General features: G+C 48.8%; 1 protein-coding gene across 1 annotated transcript in view; it reads left to right on the forward strand.

The window, feature by feature from the left end:
• The first annotated feature begins 5,180 nt into the window (after positions 1-5,180).
• The window catches only part of LOC103307040 (butyrophilin subfamily 1 member A1-like), a 53,362-nt gene continuing 31,350 nt past the window's right edge, over positions 5,181-27,192 (forward strand). Inside the window, exons 1-3 of the mRNA XM_065562970.1 lie at positions 5,181-5,512; positions 9,417-9,533; positions 19,655-20,002. Coding sequence (XP_065419042.1) covers positions 9,428-9,533; positions 19,655-20,002 — 454 coding nt within the window. The 5' untranslated portion in view covers positions 5,181-5,512; positions 9,417-9,427. The remainder of the gene's footprint in view (positions 5,513-9,416; positions 9,534-19,654; positions 20,003-27,192) is intronic.

The raw sequence follows: 27,192 nt of genomic DNA on the forward strand, positions 1-27,192 counted from the left end.
AACATCTTTCTGGTGCCATGTGTGATATTGAGCCACTGGCAATCGCATGGGAGGGCCTCATATGGGGCCCAGCTGCAGCCCTCATTGACATCAGTGGGGGTTTTAACCATTCACCCAATGGGAGCGGGATGGGGGCTCACAGGTTTGAAGCATTGAGCTGAGGAGCGTTGATTCCCCCTCCCAGCCTCAGGAACAGACAGACCACGTGGGGGGATCCTGAGGCTGGATCTGCCAAGGACAGAAGGGAACAGGCTAAGATAAGAGAAGGTCGGACACTGGGAGGGGGGAGAAGGGGTGGGGGGCAGCAGGAGTTGGGGCGATTGGGGCAGGGTGAGAGCTTGCCCCATGAGGGGTTCTGTACCCTTAACCCTGTCCCCTGTGTGAGTCAATATCTGCCGCTATTGTTACATTGTTCAATGTTAGATGAACTTTTCTAACTTCTCTTCCTTCTCTTTTTAAGAATGAAACTTCCCAACAGCCAGACAGTTAATGTGTCACTGGCCATCACAAGCAACCGTTGACCTGATAAGGGAACATTTTATGGTGCTACTCGTATTGTTTATTGCTGTAAAGTCTGAAGGTTACAACAATTCCTGCCTGAAGAGATAAGGAGCCTTTCAACACAAACTGGTGTTGAAAAAAGTTACCAAATACGGAGGTGACTCATGTCCCCCTGTCCAGATCTGCTCTCACAGGAAACCTCTGCACCAGGGTCCCCTGCTCCCATGTGAATGGGGCTCAGAGGTCTCTGTGACAGTGCCCCCGTGCAGAGTGTGCTCCATGGATCCTACAGCAGATGGTGAGAGGAATGGATGGGCCAGAGCTGGGGACACCCATCGTCCCTCCCTCAGCCTAGTGGAGATTCATTGGAAAAGGCAATATCACCTGGGGCTGTATGATATTTTCTGCACCTTCCCATTCATGGTGGGGATCCCCCTTATGGGGTTCCCCAGGGGCAGCTGTGATCACAGGGGACTTCCTGCTAGTGCTGCTCCCTACACGCTGTGTTTCCTAGGGATGACCATGGGCACTGCTTGGGGTTTAGGGCCTCCTGACTTCCTGCTGGTTCCTCACACCGGCCAGTTTTGGGGCTAGTCTTTGGCTCAGTCTGTGGGAAAGCAGCCCCCACCCACTGACAGAGCTGTGTGAAGGGTATTCCCGTATGGGAGCCCCATGGAGACTTCCTGCAGCCGCAACCCCTCCGATATGTGTTATCACAGCAGGGGTGTGATCCCTCCTGCTCTAGTCAGGTTCTTATACTGCACCCATCCCTGTGCCCTCTGCAACCCTATAATTTATATATTTAGCCTTTCATTAAATTTGGAAGTGTTTAAAAAAGAAAAAGAAATCAACCTTATGGAAAAGTAGAATACAAGTGTTCCCAGCAATAATTTGTACAAACAATTCTGGGGAAATGCAGGGGAGATACTGAGGTATCAAACCCAGAAATCAAAGCAGCTGGCACCGACACAGATGCTGTTTGGAGTCTCAGCACAGAGGCAAAACATCCACTGGACAGGGAGACAGGTTTCAGAGAGGTAGCCGTGCTAATCTGTATCAGAAAAAAAAAATGAGGAGTCTTTGTGGCACCTTAGAGACTAACGAATTTATTTGGGCATAAGCTTTCGTGGGTTATGACCAACTTCATCAGATGCATGGAGTGAAAAGTACAGTAGGCAGGTATAAATATACAGCACATGAAAAGTTGGGAGTTGCCTTACCAAGTCAGAGGGTCAGTGCTAAGGAGGCTAATACAGTCAGGGTGGATGTGGCCCATTCCCAACAGTTTACAAGAAGGTGTGAATATCAACAAAGGAAAAAAAATACTTGAAGTGCTAACGAGGCCAATTCAATCAGGGTGGATGTGGTCCATTCTCAACAGATGACAAGAAGGTCTGAATATCATCGGGGGTGGGGGGGAAATTACTGTTTGTAGTGACCCAGCCACTCCCAGTCTTTATTCAGGCCTAATTTGATGGTGTCAAGTTTGCAAATTAATTCCAGCTCTGCAGTTTCTCGTTGAAGTCTGTTTTTGAAGTTTTTTTTGTTGAAGAATGTCTACTTTTAGGTCTGTTAGTGAGTGTCTAGGGAGATTAAATTGTTCTCCTCCTGGTTTTGACGTCTGATTTGTGTCCATTTATTCTTTTGCATAGAGACTGTCCGGTTTGGCCAATGTACATGGCAGAGGGGCATTGCTGGCACATGATGGCATATATCACATTGGTAGATGTGCAGGTGAATGAGCCCCTGATGGTGTGGCTGATGTGGTTAGGTCCTATGATGGTGTCCCTTGAACAGATATGCAGGCAGAGTTGGCAATGGAGTTTGTTGCAGAGATAGGTTCTTGGTTTAGTGTTTCGGTTCTGTGGTGTGTAGTTGCTGGTGAGTATTTGCTTCAGGTTGGGGGGCTGTCTGGAAGTGAGGACTGGCCTGTCTCCCAAGGTCTGTGAGAGCGAGGGATCGTCCTCCAGGATAGGTTGTAGATTCTTGATGATGCGCTGAACAGGTTTTAGTTGGGGGCTGTAGGTGATGGCTTGTGGCATTCTGTTACTTTCTTTGTTGGGCCTGTCCTGTAGTAGGTGACTTCTAGGTACCAGTCTGGTTCTGTCAATCTGTTTCTTCACTTCCCCAGGTGATTATTGTAGTTTTAAGAATGCTTGATAGAGATCCTGTAGGTGTTTGTCTCTGTCTGAGGGATTGGACTGTATTAGCCTCATTAGCACTGACCCCCCCACTTGGTAAGGCAACTCCCATCTTTTCATGTGCTGGATATTTATACCTGCCTACTGTACTTTTCACTCCATGCATCTAATGAAGTGGGTCATAACCCATGAAAGCTTATGCCCAAATAAATGTGTTAGTCTCTAAGGTGCCACAAGGACTCCTCGTGTTTTTTGGACAGGGAGAGTGACTGACTCAGATCCCTAGAGGGGCCCTCCCCAGGTCTCAGCCTGTGCAGCTGCATGAAGGGAACATGGCCACAGACTCTGCTACATTGTTTTATTTAATTGCATCAGGAAATCTATGAATGAAACTGACACTGTGGAGAGGTTTTGTCTGATTATCTTCGGCGGCTGCTGAGCTCCTGCCAGGCTGCCGGCCCTTGTCACACTCCTCACAACCTGACCTGTGTCAGGGTTTCTCTCTAGTGCGGCAGGAAGCCTGGGCAGGTGGTTGTTACGTTAACATTATTTCCTTAATTACACCTAGGCCCAGTGAATCCCTCAATTCTCAGGCTGCAGAATTCACCTTTTGCTGCAGAACTGGGCTCCAGAGTCTCCATCTGCATCTTCAATAATCACAGGTGGAATTTTCAAAGCCCCACAGAAGATTTGGAAGCCCAGCTCCCATTTGAAATTAATGGGGATTGGGCACCCAATTCATTTACTCATCGACTTCAAGGGCAGAAGGGAGCATTGTGATCATCTAGTCTGACCTCCTGCACATCACAGGCTACAGAACCTCACCCACCCACTCCTGTAATAGACCCATAGCTGCTGCCTGAGTTACTGAAGTTCTCAAGTCATGATTTAAAGACTTTTAAGCAATAACCTTGAAAATGAGAACAGGCAATGACTGCCTGAGTCTGCAGACAGCCTGAAACAGTAGCTGTGAGAGGCGTGAACTGCCCCAGACATCTGAGCTAAGGTTCCATGGAGGGGAGAGAAAAGAACAGCAGAGAGAGAAAATGCAGCTTCTGTCTGTGGGTCTGATGCTGACTCACAGCCTCGCTGGTGGAGAATCACAGCACATGGTCTGATCAGCCACTGCGAGGACAGAGCAAACTTGTACCAGCATCCGGCTGTTTAGGTCATTGCTTTTAGTGCCTCTTTCTGGTCACAGGCTTACAGCTATTTTGCACAATATACAGAATATAAAAAAGGAGAGGGACTGGACAGAATAAAAATAAGGTAGGGAAGGAAAAGGACACATAGAGGTGTGTGTGTGTGTGTGTGTGTGTGTGTGAGACAAAGTCTCTTATCCCAGGGATGTTGCCAGAGTGGGTGGAGGTGGTGATGTCACCTGGGTCCCTCCCTGGCTCGGTCTGGTCAGTGCATCTCTTTGGATCAGGGCTATGAAGGCCCAACAGTGTAATGGTGGATTCTGAGGTCCCAAGAGATGGTGGGGGTGGCAGCCATGATGGTGAAGCTCACTCTTTCTGGCCCACCCGGCTCCCAGTCAGCCAGCGGCTGCTAATTTCCGCCCCCGACCAGGTTCTCTTCTAGAGGTCCCCGAGGGGATTGGTGGGTGAAATAGCCAATCCCCTCATTATTTTGTTCACCAGCTAGGCCTAATTTCAGACACACCCATTGTGCTCCATTGATTTCCCATCACACCCTTCTCATGTTTATCAGGCATGATCTGTACACAGTCCTAGAGTTAAACCAGAAGTCTGTCTGTGGGGATTGATTCAGTCTGTCTGTCTCCCACCAGAGCTGGCGCTTGGCATAAGCAGACTAAGCAGTTGCTTAGGGCCCCAAGCAGCTCAGGATGCCACCCTCCCACCCCCCACACACTATTCCTGCTTAGGGACCCCAACGTGGTAGCACAGGCTCTGTTTGCAGCTTTTCCTATCAGCATTTATTGCTAGCGGCTATTGTGATATTTTATCAACTTTCTCTTACTTCTCACAGCTCAGCTCACAATTCTGGTAGATGTGTAGCCCAATTATCACAACATTCCACAGTGAGGGAATTCAGCATTTTCAAGATCCCACAGGATTCAGGAGGTTTGTTGCACTCAGCCAGGCACCATCTTATTTTTTGTCTCCCTGCCCTGCTGGGACTTGTTTCTAGGGGAAGAGCAGAGAAGCCAGGGCCCAGGAAAGAGGATCAGGGCCAGGCTGTCTGAATAACACTGCGGGAGTGGAGGCCCAGGGAGTAGGGCTGGCCCACTGGAGAGCATAGAGCAAAATCCTGTCCCCCAAATAATAATCACTGGTTAATGTTACATCAGGGAACTGAAATGAATTAACATGGCCACTAAGTCTAGGGGCTGCTGCAGCAGGATTTGGTCCCTTTCTTTACACAGGGCTGCAGTAATTACAGAGATTCATAGAGCATGGGACAAACAGCCTGAAGAACTGGCCGTCACCAGGCAACCTGCAGAGCTGAGGCTGCTGGCACCGAAGCTGCCCTCTCCCTAACCCTGTGGGTGTGTCAGAGGAATTTGATCTTTGTGCCCTAACCATCCTATGAGGAGGATCCAGTCACAGTCACGTTCCAGCCTCGATCCTTCTTTCACTTTTGAAGCTGGTGGATGTGCCAAGAGAGGACGGGGCTTCCATTCAATATAAAATGCATTAACTGAATGAAAAGCTCAGGGGCAGACTGGAGTTAACCCTTGCGGCTCCCTGACCCCTCCGGCGGGATGGATGTTACAGCCTGGGAAAGGGAACCAGTCACTGGGAGCAGGAGCTCTGCCTAGAGGGAATGGCTCTGGGTGCTAGCGAAGCTGAGAGCCCCCCGGAGAGACTGGAACAGCTCAGAAACGACTCCACAGGACACTGCAGGTAGGGGGTCACTCACTGCAACCCCAGCTGAACTGCTCCCCTGGATAGTTCCAGGCTGATTAGTCAGAGGAGCTGCTGCTATCAACAGGCCTCGTTCCTGGGATTTGTGGGATAAACTGTCACTTTCCTACTTGGATCGCAGCTGTGGCTGTAGAAATGTCCACACAGATTCAGAGACTTGCCCAGTCCCTTCTCCACTGCCTTTGTTTACTGTTCTGCTCCATTTATTGATGGGGTAGGCACCGATCGCCGGCTGTAATGTTCCTGTGGGGCGCTGTTGGGAGTGTGCGGGTGTTTTCATCTTCAGCTCACTAACGGGACACTCCAGAGCGACAGGGTGAAAAAAAGCCGAGTCCTGCCGGTTGAGCAAAAAAAACCAAAAAAACAACCAGTGCTGCCTGCTGCTGGCGGATATCGGGACAAATTGCATCCCGACCAAAGATCGGCTGGGAGGCAGGACAGACACCCCTCGTGCAGTGCTGGGGGCCATAGAGGCCTAGGGCCATGTTTCCAAAAGAGCTCAGCTCTGAACTGCTCCCTGTGTGACAGGGCAGGTTTCTGGGGGCTCTGAGCAGTTGCAGTTGGTAGGACAGGGCAAGCAGTGACAACTCCTTACTGGTCTGGGTTGCACCTCAAAATATCAGACACTGCAGAAACAGGTCACCAAAAAAAATGATTTAGGGGCTGGAGCAAATGCCCCACAGTAGGAGACTGAAGGAGATCAATCTGGTCACTTCAGCAAAGAAAAGATTGAGAGGTGACTTTCTGTCATGGATTCACAAGGTCTGATCTATGCTCTGGCCTTCAGCCAGTCCCTTGGGAGTGACCTTTTATTATGCTGGACCCCAGGATCCACACAATTCCACATTACTATGCGGAGGACCAGAGCTAACGAGGTCAATTCAATAAGTATGGATGTGGTCCACTCCCAACAGTTGATGAAAAGGTGAGAATACCAAAAGAGGGAAAATTACTTCTTGTTAGGGTGACCAGACAGCAAATGTGAAAAATCGGGACAGGGGTGGGGGGGTAATAGGAGCCTATATAAGAAAAAGACCCAAAGATCAGGACTATCCCTATAAAATCGGGACATCTGGTCACCCTACTTCTTGTAGTAAGCCAGCCACTGCTAGTCTCTAGTCAGACCCAGTCTGATAGTGCATATGAATTCCAGCTCTGCAGTTTTACACTGAAGTCTGTTTTTGAAGTTTTTTTTCTGAAGTATGGCAACTTTCAAGTCTGTTACTGAGTGTCCAGGGAGATTGAAGTGCTCTCTTACTGGTTTTTGAATGTTACCATTCTTGATGTCTGATTTGTGTCCAGTTATTCTTTTGTGTAGAGACAGTCCAGTTTGGCCAATGTACATGGCAGAGGGGCATTGCTGGCACATGATGGCACATATCACATTAGTAGATGTGCAGGTGAACAAGCCCCTGATGATGTGGCTGATGTGATTAGGACCTATGATGGTGTCACTTGAATAGATATGCGGGCAGAGTTGGCAACGGGGTTTCTTGCAGGGATTGGTTCCTGGGTTAGTGTTTCTGTGGTGTGATGTGTAGTTGCTGGTGAGTATTTGCTTCAGGTTGGGGGGCCGTCTGTAAGTGAGAACTGGCCTGCCTCCCAAGGTCTGTGAGAGTGAGGGATTATCTTCCAGGATAGGTTGTACATCCTTGATGATGTGCTGGAGAGGCTTAAGCAGGAGGCTGTACGTGATGGCCAGTGGTGTTCTGTTATTTTCCTTGCTGGGCCTGACCTGTAGTTGATGACTTCTGGGTACCTGTCTGGCTCTGTCAATCTGTTTCTTCACTTCCTCTGGTGGGTATGGTAGTTTTAAGAATGTTTGATAGAGATCCTGTAGGTTTTTGTCTCTGTCTGAGGGATTGGAGCAAATGCAGTTGTATCTTAGGGCTTGGCTGTAGACAATGGATTGTGTGATGTGTTCTGGATGAAAGCTGGAGGCATGTAGGTAAGTATAGCAATCAGTAGGTTTCCGGTATAGGGTGGTGTTTATGTGACTATTTGCACGGTAGTGTCCTGGAAATGGATCTCTTGTGTGGACTGGTCCAGGCTGAGGTTGATGGTGGGGTGGAAATTGTTTAAGTCCCGGTGGAATTCTTGAAGGGCCTCCTTCCCATGGGTCCAGAAAATGAAGATGTCATCAGTGTAGTGCAAGTGTAGGAGGGGCACTTGGGGACAAGAGCTGAGGAAGTGTTGTTCTAAGTCAGCCATAAAAATGTTAAAGTATCAAAGGGGTAGCCGTGTTAGTCTGGATCTGTAAAAGCAGCAAAGAGTCCTGTGGCACCTTATAGACTAACAGACATATAGGAGCATGAGTTTTCGTGGGTGAATACCCACTTCTTCGGATGCATAAAAATGTTGGCATACCGTGGGGCCATGCGGTTACCCATCGCAGTGCCGCTGACTTGAAGGTATAAATCGTCCCCAAATCTGAAATGGTTGTAGGTGAAGACAAAGTCACAAAGCTCAGCCAACAGGTGTGCTGTAACATCATCAGGGATACTGATGGCTTGTAGTCCATCTTTGTGTATAATATTGATGTAGAGACCTTCTACATCCATAGTGACCACGATGGTGTTTTCTGGAAGATCACCAGTGGATTGTAGTTTCCTCAGGAAGTCAGTGGTGTCTCGAAGGTAGCTAGGAGTGCCGGTAGTGTAGGTCCTGAGGAGAGAGTCCAAATAGCCAGACAATCCTGCTGTAAGAGTGCCAATGCCTGAGATGATGGGACAACCAGGATTCCTAGGTTTATGGATCTTGGGAAGCAGATAGAATACCCCTGGTCGGGGCTCTAGGGGTGTGTCTGTGCAGATTCGTTCCTGTGCTTCTTCAGGGAGTTTTTTGAGCAGACGGTATAATTCCCTTTGGTACTCCTCAGTGGGATAGAGGATAGTGGCCTGTAGAATGTGGTGTCAGAGAGTTGCCTGGCAGCCATAATCCGACCTATTCATGATGACTACAGCACCTCCTTTGTCAGCCTCCTTGATTATAATGTGTTTTCACCTTCTCATCAAGTGTTGGGAGTGGACCACATCCACCCTGATTGAATTGACCTCGTTAGCACTGGTCCTCCGCACAGCAATGTAACACACCCATCTCTGCACGTGTATATATATCTGCCCACTGAACTTTCCACTTCATGCATCTGAGAAGTGGGCTCCAGCCCACGAAAGCTTATGCACAAATACATTTGTTAGTCTTTAAGGTGCCACAGGACTCCTCATTGTTTCCATTGATATGTGTTGATTCCAGCCCAGACACTCTGAGTGGCTCTACATCTCAGATCTCTGGCCTGTTCAGCCTAGTCCCAGCGAGAGAAGCAATTCTTTCCCCCAAAGCAGTAGCGATGCCAAGGGGAACGGTAGAGAGTCCTAATGATAGTTCATACAAATATTTCAGTAAAGTTCCCCATCTGTCACACCTTCATGTACAGGATACTAAAGTTCTCTTTAATATAGGGTAGAAAGACATAACAAGAACCAATGGCTGGAAGTTAAAACTGAACAAATTCAAATTAAAAATAAGGCACAGAATTATAACACTGAGGGTGATTAATCATTGGAACAAACTACCCAGGGAAGTGGTGAATTGTCCGTCTCTTGCTGTCTTCAGATCAAGGATTAGTGACTTTTTAGAAGATGCTTTAGTCAAACACAAGTTTGGGCTGAGTACAGGGGTAAATGCGTGAGAGTGTTTGGCCCATGGCACAGATCAGACGAAATGATCTAATGGCCCCTCTGACCTTAGTCTATGAATATTGGGAAGTGCGTTAATGTAAACATAACCGATCCATGGACCAGGGCTATGAAAGTCAGACAACGGTGGCACTGTCACTGCATCCCACTCACTCACCGTCTGTTTTGTTATTTCTCCTGTTCCCCAGACTAAGCTACGATGACAGGGAAGGTTCCCTCATTCTCCCGCAGCTCCACTCTGAGCTCTGCTCTGCCTGGCTACATCGCTCTATGCCTCACTCTACAGGTTCACAGGCTGGCGTCAGGTAGGAGCTCCGGCCTCCTCACTGGGTTTGCTGCTGTTGGTATTGCTGGTCATCAGCGGCCATCTCGCATCACTGCCCTGTCTTACAAACCACATCTGCTCAGCCTGCCAACAACCAGCAACATGGAGAAAGCACAGGGCACAGCTGGATCCCCACTGACCATGGTTATAGGCGGCAGGTTATATGGGCTCCTGGTGCCGGAACACCAGGAATATTCAAGGCTAGGGGCTGTGCTCCACCAATATCTGGAGCTGGGTTTCTCCCCTGGCCCTGCCTGGAGCGGGCACCGGCCTCTGCTGTCACACAGCCCCCCCCGCCCCGGAGCGTCTGCCCCACCCAGTAGCGTAGCTGTGGGTTGCAGGAAGGAAGCGGCCGCACCCCTCTGAGCACATTTTCCAAAAGCAGAGCCTGTCCAGTTTCCAGGCAGCCAGCACTGGGCTCCGGACTCGGAGTATGGAGCCGGGTTTTGTGTGTGGCCGCCCCGGCCGGCTGACTCTGGTCTTCGCACCGCCCTCCTGCATCCCCAGCCCTGCTCGCTGGCTCTGCAGGCAGCATAGGCATCCCTGGGGATGAGGAGGAGGCGCTCGCCCGCAGCTGCACAGCTCCCTAAGCCGGGGTGGGCTCTGCCGGGAGGGGAAGGGGTAGCAGCGCAGCCCCCCAGCGCGGCAGGGGGCTGAGGAACTTCAGCCCCGTTGGTCCCCAGCAGCCCCATGCAGAGCGCGGCAGGGAAGGGGGCTCTGAAGCCCAGCTGGTGCCGGTGGAGAAGGAAGGAAAAGGGGAGGGGGGGATGTTTTTTCTCGTGGTCTCTCTTCAGCAGAGGGGGCTGAGGGAGCAGCAGGACCAGGAGGCAAAGGAGCGACTTTGAGTTATTGCCCCCTTTTCTGTACTCCCCCCCTCCCCAGTGCTGCGCCCGGGGCTGTGAAACTGTGCTTAGTGCAGCTTGTGAAGGAAAGAGGGGTAAATGTGCTTTAAGGTGCCAATTATGTCTCCTGCATCTCACTGCTGACTAGCTGCAGACTCAGTGCTCAGAATTAAGCAGTATTCTCAGGGACTGTACAGACTCTATACTAGTTTTCAATTGCCTGCTAAATGCTTCAGCCATGCCACCTTTTCACTTCGCTATCTCCTGAATAGTGGTGACTGGGAATGGGGGGGGGGGGGGAGTGTAGCAGATGCCAATTTGAGGTGAATAGTCTCTTGGCCAGATTCTACTGGCTTTATGGTGCTTTGTGCTATGGACTGGAGCGAAGTGGCTGGTGAATAACCAGGAATCTGGTTAATTAAATTGTTCTCTAAATTCAGCTTTCTTCTTTCTCTCTCTGTGAATTATCACTAATTCAAAATAGTAGTGTGCAAGTTGACTGGATAATGGTAATAGCATAATCTCTTGTTATAACATTGTAAACTCTACTACCTGATTAGTAATTTGATATGTCGGGTGGTGCCTTTTTTATGTGTTTGCTCCCCATGATGTTAGAACCTGGCTACGCCACTGGGGAGGGGGGCTTCCTAGACCTGAGCAGCTGGGGTTTGGGTGAATTTTGTGACACCCAAGCCCCGCACCCCACAGCCACCCCCACAGCCACCACCCTGCAGTCCCCACTCCTGCCCCACGCTGAGCAAGGGGCAGCCCCATCCCCATCCCCAGTGAGGCTATGGTGAGGGGCAGCAGCAGGGGAGGCCACATGTGATGGCAACCCCCCCCTCCCCAGTACCCACCATAGGGAAGGCGAGTGGGCTTTCTGGACCTGAGAGAGGCCCTAAGAGCATGAGCAGTGACCGTGGTGCAGAGTGAGTGTGCTGGAGGGGGGGGGGGAGAGAGGAGGGATCCCTCCCCTGGAGCTTGCTGCTGCCAGTGGGGGGGTGGGGTGGGGGGAGAGTCCTCTCTGGCCCTAGCCTTGGGGCAGCCTGTCTGCACCCCAAGTTCCTTAACCGCAGCCCTGCCTGACCCCACCCCACCCCAGAGCCTGCGCCCCCAGCACCACAACTCTGAGCCCCAGCCCTGAGCACCCTCCTGCACTGTGAACCCCTCATCCCCAGCCCCACCCCAGATCCTTCACCTGAGGGGAAAAACACGCAACTGAAATTTGGTGGTCAGTTTAGAGTATCATTGTGTTTAGCACAATACTTGATTATTTTACACCCTTTAAAGTATATAACTAGTCATATACAGGTGTTACAAAGTGGGAATGTTCTTAATGTTTTCTCTGAATACTGTGTGGGTGCCTCAGTTTCCCCTATACATTTCTTATGGATCTAGATGGTGGGATAAGGGGGTGTGATTGTTGTAGAGCCCTAGAGGGTCAGTGTGATGCTGTCTGCACAGAGAATGGCCGAAACCCTGTCTCCGGGCAACTGATGGCCTGGGCCCGCTCTCCTGCAAGGTGCCAACTGAAGGTGTTGGAGAACAAAGAGATCAGGTGGCCTCCTAATGCCTGGAAAAGAGACAAAGGCCAGAGGAGGGAGTGTTAGTGCCTGTGCAGACTTCCAGGAAGCGCATGGTGTGGAAGGGGATGCTGGGATGCTCTGGAACCATTCCTTCAAAGCCAGTCAGGACTCTGGGGGAGTCTCCTCTCTCTGAGCATAGTGTCTTGAGGGCAAGAAGCTTACACCCTCCTGGGTCTGACCTCAGAGCATTCAGCATGCCCTTCCACACCGTGTGCTTCCCACAGCGAGTCCGCCCAGGTGGGGTCCTGGGGCAGCCAGAGGTCCCTGCACCCCAACTCTGCAGCCAGCCGGGAAAACAGAAGGTTTATTAGACAACAGGAACACAGTCTAACACAGAGCTTGTAAGTACAGAAAACAGGACCTCTCAATCAGGTCTATCTTTGGGGGTGGAGAGCCCAGACCCAAGTTCTGGGCCTCTCCCCATTTCCCCAGCCAGCTCCAAACTGACACTCCCTCCTCTGGCCTTTGTGTCTCTTCTGGACAAGGAGGCCACTTGATCTCTTTGTCCCAGACACCTTCAGTTGGCACCTTGCAGGGGAAACTGAGGCACCCACACAGTATTCAAAGAAAACATTAAAAACATTCCCACTTCATCACAACAGGTGCAACAAAATATAATACTGTATATTGAAGCAGGCAAGTGCTGCTTCTGACTTTCCACTTTTAATTGACCCTTGTAATCTTGTGGTGCCGACGTGTTGTAGCTTCATTTTATCCCAGCAACAAATTCTTGATTTGTAGGACCACTAATAAACAACACTGGATTTTTCTGATAGTGATATTGTGCAATAAAGAGAAACTTAAATGTTTATGGCTTCCAGTCCATGTTTACTCTATTTAATAAAATATATATATCGGCTTACAGGGTGGGAGTGGGGGGGGGGAGGGGCACCACCATTTTGGGCACCACCAAAAATTATACAAACCTGCCGCCTATGTTTTACTATCTATACAACATCATGTCAGGCCTTGATGCTACATTCATCCTACTGATCTGGCTGATTTCTGGCAGCTTCAAAAACATAGAACACAGTGAGCACCACTACAGGGCTCTCAAACTATTTAAATACTTCTATTTAAAACTAACTATTTAAATACCCAATATTTCTGTTAGTCTCAAAGGTGCCACAGGACCCTCTGTTGCTTTTTACAGATTCAGACTAACACGGCTACCCCTCTGATACTAAACTATTTAAAAAGTCACTTCCAATTTCTAGACACTGCACTGCCAGACCGTATACATCACAAATCAGACTCTTCAGCTATGAAGGAGTCCTGATTCCCAGACTCTCCAGTTTAGAAGTAACAACCCACAAGTCATTCATGCTGCACTAGACACATCTGACTAGGACTCAGAGCTAGACCTCATCTCACAGTGAGGATGTTTGCTGGCTTTCTCATCCTGTGCCTTCCATGAACCCCTTATAGTGACCCCCTCCACCCCCAGGGCTGCCTCCACAGCTACTCGGCCATTTCGGTTCCCTCCTACTGTGGTTTCCATCCTGCTAATTTAATTGGCTCTCTCTGAATGCTGTGTCTCTCCACCGAGACACACACACACACACACACACTCTCCCCACCCCGTCCTGTGCAGTTCCACAGTGACTAGCTCTCTGTTTCCTTCACCTTTTTATCTGCCACCTTCTCCCCTCCATTATGTGGCCTCTGACTTTACCTTTGAAGCCATCGCCTGTGTAGTGATGATCTATTTTCATCTCTTTACACCTTGCCAGCCTTTACATCACCCCTCCTGCAGATGAGGAGGCCCCTGTTCTGGAGCAGCATGAAAAGGCCTTGGTGTATCAGAGACCAAGGCCCCCAGCACCATTATCCCCAGGGCGTCCATGACACGTGTTGAGCCCCATTCAGAGATAATAGGGACAGCGTCTAACACTCACATGTGAACTCTGCGTGGCAGATATTGCAGACACATGTTACATTTTGGGGACTGTCGAATTCCTTTATGAATGTTCTGTGTATTTTTGTGTCCCTTTTATCCATGGCCTCTATACATGTTATATGTACCTTTGTGGGCTGGGGATTGTAATCTACGCCATGGGGGAGGGTTACCACACCTCACACCCCCACACACTCTGTTTCTCTCTCACACTCCCTCCCCCACACACTCTGTCTCTCTCTCACACACACTGTCTCTCACACTCCCTCCCCCACACACTCCGTCTCTCAAACTCCCCAACACACACAAACTCTCCCCTCAACACACACTTCATAGATTCATAGATTCTAGGACTGGAAGAGACCTCGAAAGGTCATCGAGTCCAGTCCCCTGCCCTCATGGCAGGACCAAATACTGTCTAGACCATCCCTGATAGACATTTATCTAACCTACTCTTAAATATCTCCAGAGATGGAGATTCCACAACCTCCCTAGGCAATTTATTCCAGTGTTTAACCACCCTGACAGTTAGGAACTTATTCCTAATGTCCAACCTAAACCTCCCTTGCTGCAGTTTAAGCCCATTGCTTCTTGTTCTATCCTTAGAGGCTAAGGTGAACAAGTTTTCTCCCTCCTCCTTATGACACCCTTTTAGATACCTGAAAACTGCTATCATGTCCCCTCTAAGTCTTCTCTTTTCCAAACTAAACAAACCCAATTCTTTCAGCCTTCCTTCATAGGTCATGTTCTCAAGACCTTTAATCATTCTTGTTGCTCTTCTCTGGACCCTCTCCAATTTCTCCACATCTTTCTTGAAATGCAGTGCCCAGAACCAGAGCCGGGTTCATGGTTTTTTGCTGCCCCAAGCAAAAAAATTTTTCGCTGTCCCCCACCCCAGCCCTGGGCTCTCTCCCCCACCCCCTGCTGCCCCAACTCTGGGCTCTCCCCCCACCCACCCGCACTGCCTGCTGCCCCAGCGCTGGGCTTCCCCCCACCAGCGCTGACTCTGCCCCCTCCCCCCTCACCTCCAGCCGGTCTGGCGCTGGCAGGGTCGGGGTAAGCAGCGGGGCTCCTGGGCCGCACCTCAACCCAGAGTCCCTCCAGCTGGGGCTCCCGCCTCCAGGACCGGCCGGGATTGGGGAGGAGAGAACTGGGGGACTGCCCTGGCAGGGGCTGAGGAGCTGGGGCAGGGCAGCCCCAGAGGGAGCGGAGCCCCAGAGGGAGCGGAGCCCCAGAGAGCGGGATGCGTGCCCCGCCTGGCAGCACCCTGCCCTCTATGGCCCCGCTGCTGCTGCTCTTGGCCACCCTGCCACAGTTCCTGGGCGGCTCAGGCCGCTTCGCCCAGCCCCGGCTGCGGCGCTGGGGGGCGGCCACCCTGCGGCACCTGCAGGCGGCTCCGTGCGCCCCGAGGGCGCCTCCAGCCTGAGTGTCCCGTGCTCGGAGCCCGCCCGGCCATAAGGTGCGGGAGCTGCTCTCTGACACGAACTGCAGCGGCCCTAGTGTGCCCCCGGTGCAGGACGCGCTGCTGCCACCAGGGCCGGCTCTAGGCTTTTGCTGCCCAAGCGCCAAAAAAAACAAAAAAAAGAGGCTGGCTGGAATGCCGCCCCTGAAAATGTGCTTCCCCAAGCACCTGATTGGTTTGCTGGTGCCTGGAGCCGGCCCTGCCCAGAAGTGGACAGAATACTCCAGTTGAGGCCTAGCAGCACAGAGTAGAGCAGAAAAATGACTTCTCATTTCTTGCTCCACCACAACCTGTTAATGTATCCCAAAATCATATTTGCTTGTACTACTGTTGTTGTTGATTCTTGGTACTTCCTGTCAAAATGTACAATGCACATATATTCCCTGTAATTTTATTCTTTCAAAGTTCCTTAAGGATAACAGTGCTGTTATTTTATTTATTTATTTACTTTACATACTTACTTACATGTTTGTGTATTTCATAATCTTATTTCGCTCTTATGCTTAAATTTAAGTCTTTGAGTAATGAGTTCTAAAATGCCCAACCTGTCCTGGCTGGAGTAATTCTCATTAGTACTTTTATTACCATATTGTGCTTTGCCATTCATTATTTAAAGTGGTACAATCAAATAATAGTATCCTTCTAAAACATAAATTTAGCTTGTGGTCACCTTAGCAGTACCAGTTTAAAACAACAACAAAAGCTAAACACATAACTTTAGACATTGTCCAGATGAAGGCCACTTATTTTCAAATGGCATTTTTAGTTATATCTGTAAAATAACTTAAAATTCATATGAAAATAAATGTGGCTCCAAGTCTGATACTAATAGTAATGATGGAGTCAAATGTTAGTGAGTCACATACATGATTGTGATAGATAATGTGACAAAGTTCCTCCTCTATCTTGGTGGGTCCTGCGCTTATTGGCAGATTTGCTTGTCTCGCAGATTCACCCTCTGGGTCGGGAAACAGTCCAGACACCTTCCCCTCTGGTAGAAGCTACCGTCCAGGTCAACTCCTCCTGTGTTTGATCAGGAGTTGGGAGGTTTGGGGGGAACCCAGGCCCGCCCTCTACTCTGGGTTCTAGCCAAGGGCCCTGTGGATTGCAGCTGTCCAGAGTGCCTCCTGGTACAGTTGCACAACAGCTACAACTCCCTGGACTACTTCCCCATGTCATCCTCCCAACACCTTCCTTGTCCTCCCCACCGGACCTTCCACCGGAGGTCTGATAATGCTTGTACTTCTCAGTCCTCCAGCAGTACATCTACTCACTCTCAGTTTCTTGCACACCGCTTACTCCCAGTTCCTCACACACACACTTCCACTCCCTCTGGCCTGACTGGAGTGAGCCTTTTTATAGCATCAGAGAATTAGAATTAGCATTCTTAATTAGAATGAGGTGCTTAACTGCCTCACCTGACTCTTAGCAGGTTAATTAGAATGAGGTGTTCTCATTAGCCTGGAGCAGCCCCTGCTCTGGTCACTCAGGGAACAGAAAACTACTTATCCAGTGGCCAGTATCTCTCTCTTCCATTACTCTGCTGTTCCCAACTGGTCTGGGTCTATCAAAGTAAACGTGAATGCAAAAGTAATTAGAAAACCAAATTCCCATTGGTAATAAAAGAGAAAAAAAACTTATTTTAAATTAAGTAAATACTTTTTTAGTGGAGTGAAGAATAATTGACTAGAATAGAGAAGATAATGGCAGTAAAAGAGATTGTGTCTGTTAGCGAAAGTAAGCAGATTTTATTTATTTTTATTTATCTCTACTAAAGATAGAGTACAAAGTATCAAACTTGTGTTTCTTATATCTTTGTTAAAGCTCCAGAACTGATAGCTCAAGGCTTGGGATTGGGAATATCTCGCTGTTTTATCTCCTGATTGTTCTAAATTTACATATAAACTTTAAAAAGTGGCTTTAATTGGAGTTTGTCTATATTTTTTCTTTCCTTTTATATGTAACCTTTCTGCCAGGTGGAGTCAGCAGCAACCAGGGCCAGGTTCAATATCTAGGGGTTCCTCTTCAACTACCCAGAACTGGCTTGAGCTCCCACTCAGTAACCTGGACAAATTACACACCACCATGGGCACCTCTGAGAGACAACAATTCCCCTCGTGCTCTCGCAAGCACTGAATCTGAGTATAGAAAAGAAATTTAATGAAAGGGGGGGGGGGAAGTCAGCTGACATTAATTAGGGAAAATGCCACAAGCAGGATTCATAATCATAAAACTGTGAGCAGGACACTCACCCCAGAGTGTGTAGGGCAGTGTCTTCTGCCTCCTGTTCTTGAGTTCTACAACCAAAAGTTCCTTTTCTGTGCCCCTCTCTGCTCCCTCACCACACCTCACTCACAGTCGTTGTCCTTGGTCAGTGAGGAACCAGGGATCAGAGGTGCAGCTGTGTGGGTTCACCTCCCACCCAGGGAAGAAGGCACCTGGTTTGATCTACCCTCTGAGCATATATGAGCAATACCTTATGCCACCTGTGTCTGCTGTGACCTTGACAGGTCAGTCTCTTAAGGTTCTATTCAGCTTTTAGTGATTGTTAACTCTGAGGCTAGGCAGAGACACTGTCCCACCAGAAGTGATTGTCAGCTCTTTTAAACACTAAATAACAAAAGGCTCCTAATGGAACCTATTTATCACTATCTTTGAACCATGGTGAGGAACAAGTTAAACCAGACCAGGGACCCCTAAGGAGCATTCACACCTCCTGACTAAGACACGGACCCCTACCCTACCCTACCCCACCCCCACTCCTGCTCTGTTTTCATAGGAAGGTCTGGCATTCCAGTCCCTGGCTTAGTGAGGTCCTTTCAGCCCAGGGTGACCCCTCATTTGGGACAAGTTAAGCACAGTTCTGCTCCCTTCTACTCAGACAATAAAGACAACAGCATTGATAACAGCATTTCACCACCCCTGCATTCAGTACTAAAGTGATCTGTAACCCAGCACCAGCCACAGTTCATCACTTGGAGATACACAGCTCCTGTCTGCTAGATATTTACACAGAGTAGGTGTGTTCATGTAAAGTCTCTCCCCCTCTCAGCTAGCTGTCAGGGGAGAGCTCATTCAGACCCTGCTTACCTCTAGGAAATTGATACAGTGCTTCTGTCAGCTAATTACTAAGTTATATAAAACAAACAAACCCTAGAGTTTTCAGGTACCTAAGTAGTCCCTGGCATCACAGTTAAAATTGCCCCTACTCCTCAAAATCAGAAATGACACCCCGGTGAGCCAGGAGTGGCCCAAGGGGCTGCGGGCTCTGGCAAGATGCAGCCCCTGTGTCATAGTGTATAGCCTGTCAGGCACCACGAGTCACAGCAGCAGTCAGGGTAGCATTATACCATATATCACACCACCCTTACTTCTGCGTTGCTGCTGGTGGCACTGTTGTCTTCAGAGCTGGGCACCCAACTAGCAGCCACCACAATCAGGCTACCCTACCAGTGCCAGGGCTGAGCTCTAGCATCTCTTTCACTATAAATTACGCACTTGGGGGAGGCAGTGGGGCAAGGAGGTGATGGGGAAGGGGAAGACTGTGGGTGCCAAGAGTGATGGGGGGAGGCACCAAAATACAAGTTTGCCCAGGGCACCATTTTCCCTAAGGCTGGCCCTGAGACCAGGTCCAGAAGCCCAAGAGAACAAAGATTTTTGGTTTAAAATCTGGATTTGAACTGACCAGAGACCCAGAGCTTGGGCTACAAAGTGACTTGACCTGTTAACCAAGGGGACAACCTTTACAGAAAGGGTTGAAAGACTCTGAACCCTACCAGTGAATCCCATGTGCCAGATGAGAATCCTTTGGCACAAGTGTAACATGTGTTCAGACCTTTGATTGATTTATGGTAACTTTTCTCAGTCAGGCTTTTCTCCTTAAATGTTCTCTGCTTTAGAAGAGCTCTTGAGTTATTGGTAGCCACTGGCACAAGCTGTTCATAGCCCTGAGAGAGAAAGCAAAGCACAGGTGTTGGTCTTTGATCAGGTCTGCTGGGAAAACCACAGTGAATTGAGGGGCCTGAAACCCCAGTGTGGAGGGAGAGGGCCGGGGGTCCCTGTTCAGAGAGAGGTGATAGCTGGAGGCCTGAGACCTAAGGAGACATTCCTTGAGCAGACCACAGAGGGGTCAGAGGTGCAGTTACCCCAAGCCTGTGACTCGCTGAACTCACAGACATGTCTAGGGCACTGCATGGGAACATGGTGTTCACTTCTAACCCAGGGTGCTCTCTTACTGTGAGTCTTACTGCTGAGTTAATGCCACGCCCAGCCACTCGCCGATTTAATTTCCATTTTCCTTTGTACATTTCACAGCACAATTCACAGTGACTGGACCTGACCATCCAGTCATTGCCTCCCTAGGTGGGGAGGCCGTCCTGTCCTGTCACCTCTCCCCCAGGATAAGCACTGAGAACATGGAGGTGAGATGGTTCCGATCCAAGTACTCTGAAGTCGTGCACCTGTACCGTGATGGGCGGGATCAGTACAGAGAGCAGATGCCGGAATATGGAGGGAGAACTGAGCTCTTGAAAGACAACATCACCAATGGGAGAGTTTCCCTGAGAATACGCAATATCCAACCCTCCGACAATGGGCAGTACACGTGTTATTTTGAGTCCAGTGTCTATTACGAAGCAGCTTTATTGGAACTGCAGGTGGCAGGTCAGTAATTTCTTCTGATACTTTCACGTCTTCAACGGGGTAATAAGTAGAGTCTGAGGGTTCATTGTGAGATGATGGTTGAAATTTCTCCATGGGGTAGTAGCTCTGCTCTTGTTAAAGTTTGTTCTAGTTCACTGTTTAACGGCTGCTTTTTTCCTAAGGGCTCTAAAATTCACACTCATACTCAGATTGTCTTGAAAATTTCTGTGGCTCATTGGAGTCTGGGGTATGGTTAGTGGCCTGGTTCTCAACCAGGGGTACATGTACTCCTGGGGGTACGCAGAGATCTCCCAGGGGGTACATGAACTCATCTAGATATTTGCCTAGTTTTACAACAGGCTACATAAAATTTCATACAGACAATGACTTGTTTATAGTGCTCTACACACTATTCACTGAAATGTAAGTTCAATATTTATATACCAATTGATGTATTTTATAATAATGTGGTAAAAATGAGAAGTCAGCAATTTTTCAGTAATAGTGGCTGACACACTTGCATTTTTATGTCTGATTTTGTAAGCAAGTCATTTTTAAGGAAGGTGAAACTTTGGAGGTACGCAAGACAAATCAGACAGCTGAAAGGTTAAGAGCCACTGCACTTCTGCTGATACAGCCTACAGACCTCGGCAGTGCAATGAGACACATACATGATCCCTCTCATCCTATCACAGTGACCTGAGTGACAACTTTGCCAGCCTGCTCTAACTAACCCCTCTCCCAGTCACTACAGCGACTCTGAACACGGGGAAGGCAGTGGGAGTGCAGGCAGATAGATGCTGGAATCCGAGAAACACAACACCAGCAATGGCACCTTCCTCATGCCTGTTTATTATGGCACCACCCTCACTGAACCGCTCCCCGCGCCTATTGCCAGTCCCAGTTAAGATTGCAGGGCTGGGGCGCTGTGTGCCGTTACTTTCTATCTCTTGGGTTTCAGGAATGTAAGTTTAGCTGCTCTCTGCATTTGGAAAGGCACAAGGCCCTGCTGGGAAACTGTAATTCTGCACTGGGAAGGCCTTTGTGGGAATTAATATGTAACTATAGAGCCCTCATGGCCAAAATGGAGTCTGCTCTGCAAAGTGGCTCTGGCCAAGAACAGGCGCACACTGGAGCACAGTGCGGTAACTCCCTTCCACCCTCGGGAAACCTGTTCTGACCCCCCCTGTGTAAATGCACACACCCCGGAATAGATCAGTGAGTATGGGTGTCAAGGCTGCTTCCCCACTTTGAACTTTAGGGTACAAATGTGGGGGCCTGCATGAAAACTTCTAAGCTTAACTACCAGCTTAGATCTGGTCCGCTGCCACCACTCCCAAAGCTAATTCCCTTCCCTGGGTAGTCTTGAGAGACTCTTCACCAATTCCCTGGTGAATACAGATCCAAACCCCTTGGATCTTAAAACAAGGAGAAATTAACCATTCCCCCTCCTCCCTTCCACCAACTCCTGGTGGATCAAGATCCAACCCCCTTGGATCTAAAAACAAGGAAAATCAATCAGGTTCTTAAAAAGAAGGCTTTTAATTAAAGAAAAGGTAAAAATCATCTCTGTAAAATCAGGATGGAAAATAACTTTACAGGGTAATCAAACTTAAAGAGCCCAGAGGACCCCCCTCTAGCATTAGGTTCAAAGTTACAGCAAACAGAGGTAAACACCCTAGTAAAAAGGTACATTTACAAGTTGAGAAAACAAAGGTAAACTAACACGCCTTGCCTGGCTGTTTACTTACAAGTTTGAAATATGAGAGATTGTTCAGAAAGATGTGGAGAGCCTGGATTGATGTCTGGTCCCTCTTAGTCCCAAGAGCGAACAACTTTCCAAACAAAGAGCACAAACAAAAGCCTTCCTCCTCCCAAGATTTGAAAGTATCTTGTCCCCTTATTGGTCCTTTGGGTCAGGTGTCAGCCAGGTTACCTGAGCTTCTTAACCCTTTACAGGTAAAAGGATTTTGGAGTCTCTGGCCAGGAGGGATTTTATAGTACTGTACACAGGAGAGCTGTTACCCTTCCCTTTATAGTTATGACACCTTTATGACAATGGGAAAGGGAAATATTTATTTACAGAAGGGGGGAAAATATGGGAGCGCCGGTAAAACAAGTAACAGTCAACCCAAGGTACCACAGGCCTACTCACAGTGTCACAGGGCAGACACCAAGCTCTGTGTCTACACTCAGAGTTCAGGAGTCCTGGGCTGAGTTCCCGTGCAGCAGTGAGTCTTGGGTGCTCCTGGTCGTCTTTGATACCAATGAATTTTCCACAGCAAACCTCTCCGGTGCCCTCTTCTGCCACTCTCTGCAAACCCACACAGAGCAACAACCTCTCCACTCAGCTAGATAACAGGCAGCCTCCCACCTTAATCCCAATGCAAAGTCACAAGCCCCAGTACTCACAGCCCCATACCGCTCTGGGTGACAGCAAAACTGGGTCTGGCTCTGGTTTGTTCTTCTCAGGTGATTCTTCCCTGGCACAGTGCTCTTCCTGGCTCCCATCCTGGGATGTCCCCAGCCAGCTGCTCTGTCACTCTGGGGCTTTGGGCAGGTTCTCGGCTGCTTCACTAGGCAAGGGCTCGCTCACTGTACGTCTCTTGTCAGGAGGTACAGACACACATGCCCTCTTGCTCTCTCTTTCTCCACTCTCCTTCTCCTGGAGCACACAGCCCTTCCTCTGCCCAAGGGGGTCACAAATGTTTGTAAAATTATCTTTGTAGCTAAGTGGAAGTAGTGGAAGATTTTAGCCTCCCTGCCCATCAGTTAAGCAGTGCTCAGCTCTTTCCAATGGTTCTTCTGATCCAATCCTTTGTCCCTGCTGAGAGGTGTTGTTTGTGTTCATTAAAGGAAGAACCAGTCTCTTGTTCCTGCTCAGGAAACTGCAGGATTATGTAGCAGCTCCCTACGATTGGTAGACAACATGAAGCATGTGCACATAAGCTAAAACACCCCTGAATGAGAGCCAGGGTTGTCTGATGGATAGCGCAGGGCCCTGAGAATCAAGAGACAGGGGTTCTATTCCTGCCTTTGCTACTGAGCTGTGCATGGACTGGGGCAAGCCTCTGTGCCTCTGTTTCCTTTCTCACCCTTTGTCCATCTTGCCTGTTTAGACTGTAAACTCTTCAAGGCACTGACTGTCTCCTGTGATGTGTGTGCAGTGCCCAACACAGCTGGGCCCCAGACTAGTGCCTCTAATTGCTGCTGTATGACAGACAATCATAGATAATAATTCCAATACACTTGTAATTTGTGTATCTCATCATTTTAATTTTAATGCACTGGGGGCAGCACGCGGAGCCACCTGCCATGCCTCCATCTAGGAGCAGCCAGGACAGGTCGCCACTTGCAGGTAGCCGCCTGAGCTAAGCGCCCCAGGATCCGGCAGCCCGTCCCCCTTTCTGCTCCCCAACCCCCTCCATCACCCAAACTCCCGCCCAGAGCCTGCGCTCCACACCCCGTCCCGTACCCCAACCCCCAGCCTCTCCTGCACCCAAACTCTCTCCCTTAGTTGACTGGCATTTTTCACTTACTGGTACTCCCCATTGCCCGAACATGCCAGATAAAACAGCTTTTACTGTATTTGGGAGTGGAATTGGCCCCCCACCCTTGGAGATGCCCTACTGAGCATGCTGCAAGGGCTCATGAACTTTTTCCTTTGTTTACCTGCTAGTCCCCAACTAGCTGCAGTCAGTGGGCTGTTTAAAAGGAACAGCAACAGAAGCATGGGGGGAGGGGGTTACATAGAATTTTCACCTTAGGCACTTTAACCTCAGTCCTTGTCTGTGACTCTTGGGCATTTCCCATGAGTCTGTCAGACCAAAGCCTTGTGAGTCACACCCCTGCTGGGCGAGCACTCCGCAGCCTGTGCTCTTCTAGGCAAGAATCGGATATGGGGAAGGCTCCAAACACTCGTTGCTTCTTTGTCTCTCTTTGTAGGTCATTTTTCTTTCTAGGATGGTTTGTATGAAATTTCCAAACAGCGTAAGGGCCTCTCTGCACACACTGCAATAATGAAATCTGTTTGAATTCACACTGTTGATTAAAGTACAAGACTCTTATTTCAATTAAGATAATTTTATTTCAGCTTAGCTCATCAATAATAAACCCTGTCAAGGTTCCTTCCCCACTCTGAACTCTAGGGTACAGATGTGGGGGACCTGCATGAGAACCTCTAAACTGAATTATCAGCTTAGATCTCGTTTTGCTGCCACCACTCCAAAGTGCTAACTCCCTTCCCTGGGTAGCCTTGAGAGACTTGTTCACCAATTGCCTGGTGAACACCGATCCAAACCCTTGGATCTTAAAACAAGGAGAAATTAACCATTCCCCCTCCTTTCCCCCCACCAATTCCTGGTGAGTCCAGATCCAACCCCCTTGGATCTTAAAACAAGGAAAAATCAACCAGGTTCTTAAAAAGAAGGCTTTTAATTAAAGAAAGAAAGGTAAAAATCATCTCTGTAAAATCAGGATGGAAAATAACTTTACAGGGTAATCAGATTCACAGAGCCCAGAGGAACCCCCTCTAGCCTTAGGTTCAAAGTTACAGCAAACAGAGATAAACATTCTAGCAAAAGGAACATTTACAAGTTGAGAAAACAAAGATAAAACTAACACACCTTGCCTGGCTGTTACTTACAAGTTTGAAATAGGAGAGACTTGTTCAGAAACATTTGGAGAGCATGGATTGATGTCCGGTCCCTCTTAGTTCCAAGAGTGAACAACCCCCAAAACAAAGAGCAAAAACAAAAGCCTTCCCCCCCCCCCCCGAAGATTTGAAAGTATCTTGTCCCCTTATTGGTCCTTTGCGTCAGGTGTCAGCCAGGTTACCTGAGCTTCTTAGCCCTTTACAGGTAAAAGGATTTTGGAGTCTCTTGCCAGGAGGGATTTTATAGTATTGTACACAGGAGGGCTGTTGCCCTTCCCTTGATAGTTATGACACCCCCCCCCCCCAAATCACAGATAGCATTGGACAGCCAGTTCTACACTGGCTGTGATTTCTTCCTGGAGCTCTAGGAGAAAACAGAGTCAATAAGACACATGCACCTTTAGATATACTACTGATTATATAAAAACTAACAATATGTCTCACATTCCAAGAACAATTTTTAACCAGTTGATTCTGGGAAACTTTCATGGGAGAGTGCATCAGCCACTTTGTTAGAAGCTCCTGAAATGTGTTGTATTTCAAAATCAAAATCTTGGAGAGCTAAACTCCACCGAAGAAGTATTTTGTTATTCCTTTTGGCGGTATGAAGCCATTGCAGCGTAGCATGGTCGGTTTGTAGTTGGAAATGCCATCCCCAAACGTATGGGCATAGCTTTTCCAGCGCGGCAGCGTGCACAATGGCGTACTATTCCCTTTCGCTGATTCACCAGTGGCTTTCCCTTTCAGACAGTTTCTTGCTGAGAAACAGGACAGGATGGAATTCTTGATCCAGTTCTTCCTGCATTAAAACTGCTCCAACACCACGCTCGGACACATCTGTGGTTACTAGGAACGGTTTGTTAAAGTCTGTGGCCGTTAGCACAGGGTCAGACATGAGTGTTGCCTTAAGCTAGTTAAAGACCTTCTGACACTCATCAGTCCACTGAACTGCATTTGGCTGTTTCTTTTTGGTTAGGTCTGTCAGTGGGGCGGCGATTTGGTTGTAGTGTGGTACAAATTGCCTATAATATCCGGCCAAGCCTAAGAAGAATTGGACCTGTTCCTTTGACTTTGGGACAGGCCACTTTTGGATAGCATCCACTTTGGCCTGTGGGGGGTTGATAGTTCCTTGACCCACCTGGTGTCCAAGGTAAGTCACTCTGTTTTGGCCTATTTGACACTTTTTAGCCTTAACAGTTAGTCCTGCCTGCCTGATGCGCTCAAAGACTTTTTCCAGGTGCTCCAGGTGTTCTGCCCATGAATCAGAAAAAATGGCCACATCATCAAGGTAGGCAACTGCAGATTCTCCCAATCCTGCTAGGAGACCGTCTACAATCTTTGGAAGGTGGCGGGTGCATTTCACAGCCCGAAAGGGAGCACATTAAATTCATACACCCCTGCCTGGGTGACGAAGGCTGACCTTTCCTTGGGGGGTTCATCTAGTGATACTTGCCAGTACACCTTGGTTAAGTCTAAGGTAGAGATGAATTGGGCATGTCCCAATTTCTCCAATAGCTCATCTGTGCGTGGCATTGGATAGTTGTCGGGATGAGTTACAGCATTTAGCTTACGGTAGTCCACTCAAAAGCGTATTTCCACATCTGGTTTGGGAACTAGAACCACTGGAGATGCCCATGCACTCTTAGAAGGGCGGATTATGCCCATCTGTAGCATGTCCTGGATCTCCTGTTTTATAGCAGTTTTGGCATGAGGTGACTCCCGGTAGGTTGGGGTTCTAATTGGGTGAGCATTACCTGTGTCAATGGAGTGGTATGTCCGTTCGGTCCGTCCTGGGGTGGCTGAGAACATCAGTGCAAAGCTAGTGCACAGCTCCTTGATCTGCTGTCACTGCAGATGTCAAAGGGTCGCGGAGAGGTTCACCTCTTCCATGCCACCGTCACTTTTTCCTTCGTGGTAGATACCTTCAGGCCACTCAGCGTCATCTGTTTCCTGGGCTGTAAACTGGGAAACCTTTAATTCTCTGGAATAAAAGGGCTTAAGAGAATTAACATGGTCTACCTTAGGCTTTATGTTGGAGGTAGGGGATACTATGAGATAGTTAACAGCTCCTAGGCGCTCCTGGACCGTGAATGGTCCGTCCCATGACGCTTCCATTTTATGGGCCTGGAGTGCCTTTAAGACAAAGACTTGGTCTTCTACTTTGAAGGACCATTCTCTGGAATGTTTATCATACCAGGCCTTTTGCTCTTCCTGAGCATCCTTTAGGATTTCTTTAGCAAGGACTAAAGAGTATCGGAGGGTGCTTTGTAGGTTGCTTACAAAGTCTAGAATGTTAGTTCCTGGAGAAGGCGTAAACCCCTCCCATTGCTGCTTCACCAACTGTAATGGCCCCTTAACCTCGCGGCCATACACAAGTTCAAATGGTGAAAACCCTAAACTGGGATGTGGTACAGCCCTATAGGCAAACAGCAACTGCTGTAACACTAGGTCCCAATCATTGGAGTGTTCATTTATGTATCATGGCCCCCAAAGTTCCATTAAACCTCTCCACCAGGCCATTGGTTTGATGGTGGTAAGGGGTGGCAACCAAGTGATT

The sequence above is a fragment of the Chrysemys picta genome, chromosome 12, assembly GCF_011386835.1.
Source record: "Chrysemys picta bellii isolate R12L10 chromosome 12, ASM1138683v2, whole genome shotgun sequence".
Lineage (NCBI taxonomy): Eukaryota > Metazoa > Chordata > Testudines > Emydidae > Chrysemys > Chrysemys picta.